General features: G+C 30.6%; 1 protein-coding gene across 1 annotated transcript; it reads right to left on the minus strand.

Moving 5' to 3' along the window:
* Positions 1-4,020: 4,020 nt before the first annotated feature.
* LOC107478317 (universal stress protein PHOS32) lies at positions 4,021-7,104 on the minus strand. The gene is made up of 2 exons (XM_016098457.3): positions 6,230-7,104; positions 4,021-4,506 (listed from the first exon to the last, which is right to left on the minus strand). The coding sequence occupies exons 1-2, from the start codon at positions 7,020-7,022 to the stop codon at positions 4,499-4,501; spliced, it is 801 nt and encodes a 266-aa protein (XP_015953943.1). The 5' UTR covers positions 7,023-7,104; the 3' UTR covers positions 4,021-4,498.
* Positions 7,105-12,424: the final 5,320 nt, after the last annotated feature.

The raw sequence follows: 12,424 nt of genomic DNA on the forward strand, positions 1-12,424 counted from the left end.
ACAAATATTTTTTCACTCTAATAACAAAATCTGTTAGGATAATGTTTCATTCAATATATAGTTTACATACATGTGGATATAATCTATTAAAAGAAAAATAATTGGAAATAAACAACCAGACATAAACACCCATCTCCACTTTCATCAAACAGAAGAACAGGTTAAAATAGTATTTTTTTCAAATATGTATCCTTATTAAGCAACATATGCTTTAATATAACTTAATTTCTCAATCATTTTTGGATCTGTTAAAAGGAATAGCATGACAATTTTTCAATTTACAACAAAATATTTTAGCATAATATAGAGATTTCAATTAACAAAACAAAGTATAATTTAATTGAATTTCAACATGCATTAGCATTAAGCATACAAGCTTCTATTTTTAATATTTGCAGTTGAATCTATTATCTATTGTTGCAAAGGCAAAACCGATTCAAAGAGGAGAAGCTGCGCAGTGGCGGTGGTGGTGGTGGTGGCAGTGACAAGCAGACACCAGAGAGGTGAAGCTGGGGAGCGGCGGTGGTGGCTTTGTGGTGCGGCCGGTGGTTCGGAGAATGGAGAAGATTAACGGTGAAGTGGCAAGGAGAGAAGAAGGAGAAGAAGAAGAACGAAGGGGTCTCGGGGGTGGGTGGGCTGGCAACGACGGAGAGGGGGCTGTGGTGGTGGCGGTGTCAGCGACAACATATGGTAGTTTTGGGGAGAGGGAAGGGAGAGGAAAGGAGATAGTTGTTTTAGTAGTTTAGTGAGAGAGGGAGTGAATCTGAATGAGGGGGAAGAGGGTTTGCGTTTTGAATTTACGTCCTAGTTACCATCGAAAAAGTTCGACGGTAAAACTTTGCGGGACACCAAAACGCATCGTTTCACTACTTGGCTTTATCGTCGGAAAAATCTGCCGATAAATACGATGGTAAAGAACGCGCTATTTAATTTTTGTTTTCCTCCAAATATTACAGGTGGATTTATCGTCGGATCCCAAAATCTGCCAATAATTACTAAACCTTACGAATTTGATGACATTATTGCCGATAAATCCAAAAGAAATCTCGTTGCTAACGTTCAACGCTAAATCTGACGATAAATCTGATGGTGCTTAATATTTTTCATGTAGTGTGTACCCCTTACATTAATTGCCTCACATTTTTTCATAGGATTTGGCATTGTTTCACTCAGGAAGGAATTTGTTGGCTTCTCTACCAATTGTTTGGCAATCTGCTCCACTTGTACCTCTAAATTTTTGAAGGAGATTTCTTGATTTTTGAAGTTTGTTTTTGTCTCTTGCATGAAGTTTTGGATTTGTTAAACAAACTTAGCAGTTGATTGAGATAGTCTCTCCACAGCAAGTTCAAGAGTGGATTGAGATAGGTTTTCTATAACAAGCTCAAGGGGTGATGATTCCTGAAGATTCTGGAATTGCATTGGATTTACTTGATATCGGTATGGAACATTGAAGTATTATTGTCCTTGATTCTCCCAACCAAAATTAGGGTGATTCCTCCATTTAGGAAAACATGGATTATCTTTTAGACTTGAGAAACATCCCATGTAGTTTACTTACTCAGTGGTGGACTGGAATAACTCACATATTTCATTCTTATGTGCTCCTCCACATAAGTCAAACATAATAAGGTACATTTGTTCCACTTGTTTTGTGAGTGAGAAGATTTATTGAAACATGTGTCTATTGAATCCTAGGATTATATCCATGGTGACCAACTCCATTATTCTCTTGCATACACAAAAAAAAAGAAAAAAATAAATGTACTGTGTGGAATAAAGAAGAAAAGAAAAATAAAAAAAGAGTAAAAAATAAAGGTTAAATTATTCTGCTGATTCCTATAGTTTTATCAAATTTTTAATTAAGTTCCTATACTTTTTTTTCTTTTTAATTAGGTCCCTATACTATATTAAATTTTTTAATTAAGTCCTTATTAACAGTAAAAGTTAAAAAAACGTTTATGAAGTATAAATTTACTAATTTACCGTCACTTTTCTCTTTTTTCTTTCACCCTCACCTCCATCATCTTCTCATCCTCCTTTTCTGTCTCCACCCTCCCTCTACCAACAAGCTCCCTTCTTTCATGGCAGAAATTATGTCATACAACACAAATTCAAAACTAAAATTTTTGCCATAATTAATTTTTAGTATGATTAAAAATAAAATTTTTGTCATGACATAATCAAAACACATAATCAGAATTCATAATCAGAATTTTTTAACACAATTAATTTTTTTAACATAATCATTGAGCAAAAGTAAAACTAATTCAAAAACAGAAGTAAAAGCAGAAGTATAATGAAGCAAAAATAAAATGAAGCTGAAGCAGAATGAAGCAAAAGTAGAATGAAGCAGAAGAAAAGGTAAAAGCAAAATGAAGCAGAACAGAGGTCAAATCTGAGACGGCAAACACCGACAAGGAACAGGAAGAAAGCAGCTCGTTGATAACATCTTCCAACAACGATGGCAGCAGCCATATCGCCCTTCACCGCCTCGCTCTTCCTCAACCCCTTTCTGACTCCTCGCAATGTGATATTCTTTTGTGGTCTCTCTTTCGTATTGTCTTTCTTTCTCTTGAGGCGTGAAGAGTGGTGGAAGAAGGATTCGACGATGCTCCTGTTAGATCAACGCAACAGATCTGGGAAGGTAGAGAAGCCGAATGTGACGGTGTCGGAGGCCGTCTCAAAGGTCGACGCAACAGATCTGGGAGCTTTTCTTCAATGAAAATCCCAGCATAGTTCTGAGAGCTTTTCTTTAGTGGAAAACACATGGGTTTGGACCTTCTTCATCGCTAGCATCACCACCACTCAGCCGCATCAACACCTATGAACTTTTCCAAAGCGATGAACTTCGTTCTAATGTTCTTTTTCGCCCGCAGTTTCTCCAACTCCTTCCCTTCAATCCCTTGTGTTCTAATCATTGAATTGAGTTTGGGAGGTGGAAGGAGAGGTGGTCGGGGGTGGAATTGGAGAGGAAGGAGGGGTGCGGTGGAGGTGGGAGGAATGAAGGTGAGAGAGGGAGAGGCAGGAGCAAAGGAGGGAGACGAAAAGGTGGAAGAAGAGTGAAGGGTTAATTTTGTTTTTCTTAAAATAAAAAGGGAGACATAATTTATGAATTTAGAAAAAATTGAGAGAATATTCAATTTATGAATGGAATATTCCGTTAAATCAAATGGTTGTTACGGTAGAGACCTAATTAAAAAAAATATTGGTTCAAGGATCTAATTAAAAAGAAAAAAAGTATAAGGATCTAATTGAAAATTTGGTGAAACTATAAAGACCGGCAGAATAATTAAACCGAAAATAAAATAAAATAAAACAAAAATCTAATTTAGTAATTCAACCAGATGTATGTTGTCAATCTCAGTCAATGCAAAATTCAATGTTAGAGACGATTTGAACGCAAAATAACCTTAGAAACAATTTGATTTTCACCCAAGATCTGGAAGGACGAAAAAAATTCTTAATCCGTTACAATAAAAAAAGAAATAAAACATTTTCTATTTTATGAACGAAATATACTCTTAAAATAAGTTTTATTTTCATGTTATAGTCGAAATTCACATTTTTATATAACTATATATTAAATATTAAATTTTAGTACATTATCTATATCTATATTATGCACTAATTCCAACTTCCAAGTTACAACTACACTTTTGTGTTCCCATTCCCATACTAACAATATACAGTGACTTGCCAAGCTAACCCACCTCCAACGAAGAACAAGATGCTAAGGGTTATTACACTTAAATTGTTTGGGTATTTATTACAATTAAAATTTACTTAAATGAAACTTACCCCAACTTTTATCCTGTGACTAACTACATTCTATGTGATCAATAATAAGGGTTTCATAGTTCAACTAAGAGGCAGAAATCATCAAACCTCTACAGTAATCTGTAAATTATAAAGCGTTCATCATGATAGTATAAACTTCCACATATAGAATGCGAACAGTAATCCCAAAAAACCATTCAGTGAAACTTATGTATTTACATGAAAAGAGTATATACAACTTCGGAACAAAAAAGGTTTCGCTACCATATTAATCCATACAAAAACTAGCCATAATCATTTTCAATGTTCATAAGCAGGAAATGCACTAAGTACAACCTGACAGAAAGAGAAAGAGAGCACTCTATAACCATTACCACCAATCCCTTTCGGATCAAATACATTCTGCAATCCAATAAAAAATCCAAACCACAGGAGAAAAATCAAGACACATATATTAATGAAAGCATCTCATGACAAAGTTTAAAATTTTAAACAGCATCAAAAAATGTAACATCTGATATACTTATATACAAGCATTGTTGACCCCAATAAGAAGCATGGTACAAGGGGATACCATTTGACCACTGATATCAAGAAAATATATGTGCTTCTTTCTTTTTCTTTATAGTTGCAGATGATAGAGAGGGGGCGAAGGAACGCATAAGAGCACACTTGCAGTGAAAAGATTGAAGCAACGACTTGGCCAACAACTTGGCTTCAGCTAATGCTCTGCTCCAAATCAACCGACAATTAGAAGCTCAAATTTTAATTCCGCAACAAGAAAAAAAATTAAGTAGAAAACCAAACATCAAGAATGCCAGCAAAATCAATATCAGCTTAAGATGTAACGCTCAGGTCTAAAACACAGTAACATGTGTAATGTATAAATCCAGATTGATTAGCTCAGAGATTAAGAAAATAAAATCACATATCATCATTCAATAGAGCATTGCTGGAGGGGAAACAGATTTTGAAAAGGAAACTTCAATTAGCTCAATGTCATTCAAGGAATCAAACATTCAACGTAAGCAAGGTTGTTAATGTTTTCCTAGTGTCAGATGCTATCTAGTATACAATTTTCATCTATAATCTTAATATGCAAATTGGAAATTGCATATCCATAACAAAACCAACAGGAAAAACAATAAAACAACAGGATGAATGAAACCTAAGAAGCCTGTCAACTTAATAGCTTATAATTTCATATCACTTTTAGTGTAGCATAATACAAAGAATGAATGCAAATGAAACCATGGAAGGCAAGGATATTCAAGGCTAGTCATAAGAGTTAAGCATGTCACGAACCTTAGGCAATACAATTGCCAGCATCTCAATTGTGAATGCCAGGATTTAATAGAAACCTGGCTTAACCAGTGGATGCATTTGCATATCACTCAAATGGCAAACCATATCCTAAGGTTTAGAAATGACATATTCATAAAGTGACTTATCATGGATTGGATGCAATTTCAAAATCCAATCCAACTCAGCATAAGATTAGGTTGCTTCTTGAAGTAATGTGAATGGTGACTTATCATTACTAATATGGATAAAAAACATGTAAACCTCAACTAATATCATTACTAACATGGATAAGAAAATGTAAACCTCAAGCAAAAATAAAAAAAATCTGCCATAAAGCATCCTACTATGGCCTATCTAGGTCAACCATATACCAAGTAACCAAGTTAACACGATAAAAACCAAAATCAGATGAAGCTATGCCTAAAGTGGCCCAATCAATACATTAGGGCGAAGCCCTTGTCAAGTTTTCATCATCTTTAAAAACAAAATTAGCGACACAGTGTTCGATGTTGGGATTTATCTCCACTGTCATTCAACGAAAATTCTACCACCTAATATACAATATCTTGCTATTCCCCAATCAGACAAGACATATCCCAAATTTGGTAAGGATCAAATAACACTAGCGTAGCTTCCAGTAAATGTTATAACATTTAATAACTTTTTTTCAAGTAATTTTTTAAAAAACTAACCACTGGATTAGAAGTTTATGTTTTGTATGCATCATTCTAAAAAAATTTCTTGCCAATCCAAAATCGTTTGCTACACCTTTTATATACTTAAAAATTGACGTAATATAATTATTCAAAATATACAAAAACAAGTTATTCAATTACATGGGTATTGATGTTCGATTTCAGTGAAATTTGGTATAAATGATCTTCACTATATGTTGTTACAATTTAATGGTTAGATTAATAAAATATATATCCTATAAAAGCTTTTGCTTAAATTGACACAATGTCATTTGATCCTAACATTTACATTTAGTTGCTTGTAGTGTCTCCCATATCCAGGTTTCTTAAACAACTACCCAAGTTTCTATTGACAATACACTTATCAATGCACAATCGATATATCAACTATCACATCAATTCCATTTCCATTTCCGTCACAAAAAGAAAAAATATATCTTCAAATCCCTAACCTTTTTTATGATCCTGCACCGCCGTCACAGGCTTGATCACAGCCTTGCCGTCGCCGCCCTGCTTCGCCACCACGGCATCCCCAGCTCTAGCACCAGCCACGAGGCCGCCGTCCTTATCTTCGGGATAGCGGACAACAACAACGGGGCAAATGCAGTGATGCACGCAATAGTCGCTAACGCTGCCAAGGCGCCCATCGCTGCCGCGACGCACGGCACCGAATCCGCGGCTTCCCATGATGACGGCACTGAGACCGAGGCGCTCGACCTCGAGGCAGAGGCGCTCCTTCATGTCATGGTCCTTCACGATGTGGATCTTGAAAGGGATTTGTGCCTCACGCAAAGGCTTAGCGAGATCGGCGGCCTTTGTCGCCGTGAATGCATCGAAATCGTCTTCGAGCTTGCGCTTGTTGTGGTCGCCACTGCCGCCGCCAGAACTGTCGTTGATGGAAGCGATGGTGGTAATGCCTTCGTCGTCTAAAGCTGGGTCAGTGTTGATGGCGAGGTCGATGGAGCCCCAGTCGGCACCGAACAGGACGTTAGTGGGGCTCACGTGGAGGAGGATAACGGCGTCGCCGGGACGGATATATTGCTGGACAGCCCAGCGGACGGCGTAGGCGCTCTCGTCCGAGAGGTCCACGGCTACGCCAATTTTGCGGCGTGCGCCGGCGGTTGGTGTTGGGGTTGCGGTGGATACGGCGGAGGGGTGGTGGCGGGGGGAGGTCGGATGGTGGATTTTAATTTGCGGCAATTGTGGGTCGGAATCCAGTGCAAATGGATTTTGCTGCTTCTGCATTTTTTCTTTTTCTGATTTTTTGGTTCACAGAGAAACAGAGTAGAGTTTTCCAGAGAGGGAGTTTCTTTCCTTTTGCTTTGTGATTATTAAAAAATGAATGGAAGGCAGGAGGGATTTTTTTTATAAATAAATAATTTAAATATTTTATTTATGAATATAAATAATTTATAATATATTTATTATTTATTATTTTATTATATATTTTATTTATTCTATAAACAAATTAAATTTTTATATATTTAATCAATTTAATATATATATTTTTAAAAGTTTCAGAAGACTTGAAAAAAGAGCCGTTGAATTTACGGTTTTTTTTAAGTTGATCTTAAAATCAGAAATTGAACTTGGCTACTGTTTGATCTGTGCAATAGATTATGCAAGAGATAATTTTATTTTATCTCATAAAGATAAAAATAAAACAGAGAAAAAGAATGTGACACAGCTATATATCCTGATTCAGTTATCTTAAACAATGTAATTTATATATCCAGTTTTTACTATAATGTTGGTAAAATTTTTACTATTAATTTAAGTATTATATACACTAATTCTCTAGAACTCAACATAATCCTATCTGAGCACACAAATTTTAATATAAACTTGATTTAGCTATGCAATTATCTAGACTCATCATACTAAGTGCTTAACAAAATTAACAATGATATATGACACAAAACAAAAAATACAATAAAAAAAATTATAAAATCACTCCCCAAAATAAATAAAGGTCCAATTAATTGGAGATGCTCTCAAGTGTTTAATATAACTCTTCATTGATTTCTCTTTTCTATTTAATTTTGGTCCATTTATAGAATTAAAGGTGAGAAATCACACTTTATTCTCTCAAGTGTTTTTTTCATTAAAGAGAATCTATTTCCCTTGATTCTACTCTTCAACTCAAGTTTATCAAAAAGTTATAATTTCTAATTTTTACGTTCAACTTTTTAGGTTGGACTAAAATTTATTTCTATATACCAATTGTGCCTTTTGTTATTCACACGATAAATTTTATTTTTTTATAATATTGTTTCTTCAATACTCTGTCATGCATATTATTATTTTTTATAAAACTTATTATTTTTTGTTTATATAAATTTTTTTACTGTTATTTTTTTGTATGGAATATTTTTTCTTTGAATTATGATTCTATTAATCTTATTAGAGTACTAAAGAGTACTGAGAATACTAAAAAAATATTAAAATTTATTTAAATATCTAAAATAAAATTATAAGATAACATAAAATAAATATTTAAATTCATGTCATTTTCTGTAATTTTTCATCTAAAAGTAATTTTAAATAATATAATCCAAGTAATATTTAGTTTACTATAATCCATTTTAAATAAAAATTACCAAACAGAAATCACGTTAATACAAACTCACTTTTAATCAAAATCAGTTTTATACAAATTTTCGTTTACAAACAATAATCCAAACACAAACTATATCTACCCGACTTCCTAGAAATTGGACGCGATGACAATAGTTCAACTCATCTTATCTAAATAAGTAACTAACTCCTAACATATCTCTCGTTTATCTAGAAGGAGATCTTAACAACTTCCCTAGAAAAAAGGGAGCGGTTATCCACCATCAAAGATAAAACTACACTAAAAAATAATTATCTATTCTACTATAAATACATTAACATCTTCACGTATATACAGAACCCAATTTACTGAGAAAAACTGCTTAAGCCCTTTCTTCCTTTTTTTCATGTTATTAAGAATAACATTTTTTTCGGGATGCTACACATCCATGTAACCATGTAACTAAGTTGGTCCAACACAAAAAAAAATCCAATACCATCTTCTCGAGATTGACTATTGAGAATTGAATATAATATTTTTAAATTCGTATTTTTAATAAAAAAATGTACTTATATCCATCTTAAATAATTCTATATTCACTATTATTTATCCATCTAAATAATTCTAATATTGATAGAATATTATTTCGATATGCAAAAAATTTAAAATATATTTATTCTAATTCAAAAATCAATATTCATATTTAACTTAGGATTTCAACAACGATAGTAAAAAATATTATATTTTTTAGTTAAAAAAGTAAAATATCTATAAATATATTTGTGTTTTAGCTTTATATTTTTCAAAAAAAATTGCCAAGTTAATGGAATCAAATCATATTTCTATAACATATATAAGAATGTATATTACACATAAATAAAAAATGTTAGGTATAATAAGAATAAATATATAAATTAAAATAAAATTTAGAAAATTATATAAGAACCAATAAAATATTGAAGGAAAGAAATATAAATAAAAGAAAAATAAAATTATTAGATGGAAGAAAAATAATTAATAAATTTTATGTGTATATAAAAGAGAAATAAAAAAAAGATATACAGTACCTTGTTTAATTTAGCAAGATTTATAGGAATAAACACATAGAATAAGAGAATAAAAAATAAAAAAAAATTAAATATCTAAATTAATATAAAAAATAATAAATAATAAAAATAATGATAATCCATCGTAATCTTAATCTTTTAATATAATTAAGTAATAATAATATAATTAGTCTACCATAATCTTAATCTAATCTTTTAATATAATTAATTTTAATTAAATAATCAAATAATTTAAATATGTCTAATCTAATCGTATAAAGAAATAGTAGATTTTCTATAATATTTTAAGGGATTTGGATCCTCTAAAGTTTGGATTTCACTTTAGAGAGTAAAGTGTGATCTTCTACCCTTAAATAGTTTCTCTTTCATATTTATTCTTGGTCCCACCTATGAAATCAATGGTGAGAGATCACACTTTACTCTCTAAAGTGAAATTCAAACTTTAGAGGATCCAAATCCTATATATATATATATTCGGGATAAAATGTCACTTTAAAATGAGATTATTATTATTAATGACATATAAATATTAAAATTATATTAATGCATTAATTGAAATATATTATTAGAATACAAATTTGTAAGAATTAAAATAACTTAAATTTAGTAACTTTACTTAGTTAAATTAGCAAAAAATAAGAAAGAGAAGATTAATCAGATTAAATAAATTAAAATATATTACTGAAAAAAATTATAATTTAAGTTAATATTAATGATAAAACATAATTTTAAATAGCCTCAATTTGTATTTTACAACATAATTAAAGTACAATTCATAATTTTTTATTTTGTAATTAATCAACATTTTTTAAAATTTTTAGTTAAGTCTTATGTATTTTATGATTAATAAATTTTTTCTACAAAATACAAATTTGTGATGAATTATTACAGTCATAATTAATTAAAAAAATAAAAAATATATAAAACATAAAATAAAAGATAAAAAATAGAGTAAACATTTATTTTGAAACTAAAAATTTGTCAATTGTGCTAGAAATTCTAAAAATTTGTATCTTATTATATAATCAATTTTGTTACTCACTTCGATTTCATTATCCCTTTGAATTAAAAAAAGTATATAATGTCACACTTATTTAAAAAAGATGAAACTCTTCAAATACATGGTATAATGTATAATTTAAGAACAATAAATTAAAAAAAATAAAAAATTTTATAATAGTATTTAAAATTTTCAATGACGATAATATAAAGAGTTTAAATCTATCAAATGAATTCAATAGTTACTATTTGCACATCTTATTTAAATTTGAATTTTAAAATTTAATTTGTATCTTCTTTTGTCTACTAATATAAATTATTTTTGACAAAAAATAGGAAAAAAATCTATTAGACCAAAAAATATTCTATTAAAGAATTATTATAAAGAGATTTATAATTAGAGAAGAAAATAATAAAAGCATTAATAATAATAAAAAAAGAAATGAAGCTCATATTAAAGAATGATAGAAAAGAAATAATAAAATTCATATTAATAATAATAATGCTGAAGAATAATTTTGTCGTTTTAGCCTTCTAGCCTCCGCCTTTGGTCATCATTTTTTCCTTTCTTTATTTTTTTATTTAAATTATCAAGTCATAAAAAAATAAAGAACAATTTAAGAAAACGAAAACAGCAAGATCAATTGTAACTATATAAATTAAGTTGTGTAGAATTATACAATATAGAAGGGTATTTATAGGTGTCAAGAGAATCGAAATAATAAAGACGTAATATCCTATAATAAATATTCAGATATGTTAAATAATGCTAATTGATCCTAATTATACTCTAATATCCCCCCTCAAACTCAAGTAGCAACTTGATTTTGAAACTTATTTGAAATAACTAAATAAAAAAATACATAAATATGGGTGCAGACGAATCTGCTTAAAGAAAACGCAAATAGAACTGTCGGAAGGAAGCACAGATGGAACTGTCGGAAGGAAGCGTAGACGCTATAAGGAAACGCAGACGGAACTGCTAGAACGAAGCGCAGAAAGGGAACACATATGGAACTGTCGAAAAAGAACATAGACGAAACTGTCGGAAGAGTGACCGACTGCTGAAAAGATGGCAAACTGCCAAAAAACTGCTGAAAAGTGACAAAGTGCGAAGAAATGACAAACTATCGTAAAGTGACAAAAGCTCATATGATTTCTCCATAAAAATAAGTAAGTAGTGGATGAACTAATCTGTAAGGTCAGAAAAGTATCAACTTATCCTCCTCAAGCAGGATACAATGACTCTGATACCATGTTAGAAAAAGGAAAAAGAGCAATAGAAAAAAGGTTTGTGAGTATTTAAATTGTATAGAATGATACAATATAGAATGATATTTATAGGTGATAAAGAGAATCGAAATAATAAAGACGTAATATCCTATAATAAATATTTAGATATATTGAATAATATTAATTGATCTAATTAATTCTAATTATACTCTAACAATTATATTCAATTAATTGATATACATAATATTAAATTGTGTAATACTTAAATATCTAACCAAATCAATTAGTTGATATAATTAATTTACGTAATGAATTGTATTTAAAAGAAATAAATCAAAAAATACTCTAAAAAATATGCCACGTCGGTTTTATTATTAAGTACAAAAAACTTAATTTTTATATAATAGAATAAATTGACAAATGTAGTTTATGTGCAGGACCATATTTTAACGTTATTTCCATATTGACACTATTCCTTCACTATCACAGAGAAGCAAAAACAACAGAATTTCAAGTTCTTTCCTATAACTTGGAAATTAAATAAATTGAAAAAAAAATTAATCTGTGCATTACATTTTCTATTACACAATGGCGATGGACTTTTAAATCTAAAATTTCATACATACATCCTATTCAAATCCCTCGCTACTAAACCAATTCTAATGACTGTCAATGTATTTTACATAAGTATTTAGCTAAAGCCTCAAGTTCAAAAATGAACCACAAAAGGAGCAAAATTAAGAATAAAAGAAAAAAGAATAAACACCCCCCTACCATGTTTTTTTTTTTTT

Source organism: Arachis duranensis, chromosome 3 (assembly GCF_000817695.3).
Source record: "Arachis duranensis cultivar V14167 chromosome 3, aradu.V14167.gnm2.J7QH, whole genome shotgun sequence".
NCBI classification, from domain to species: domain Eukaryota; kingdom Viridiplantae; phylum Streptophyta; class Magnoliopsida; order Fabales; family Fabaceae; genus Arachis; species Arachis duranensis.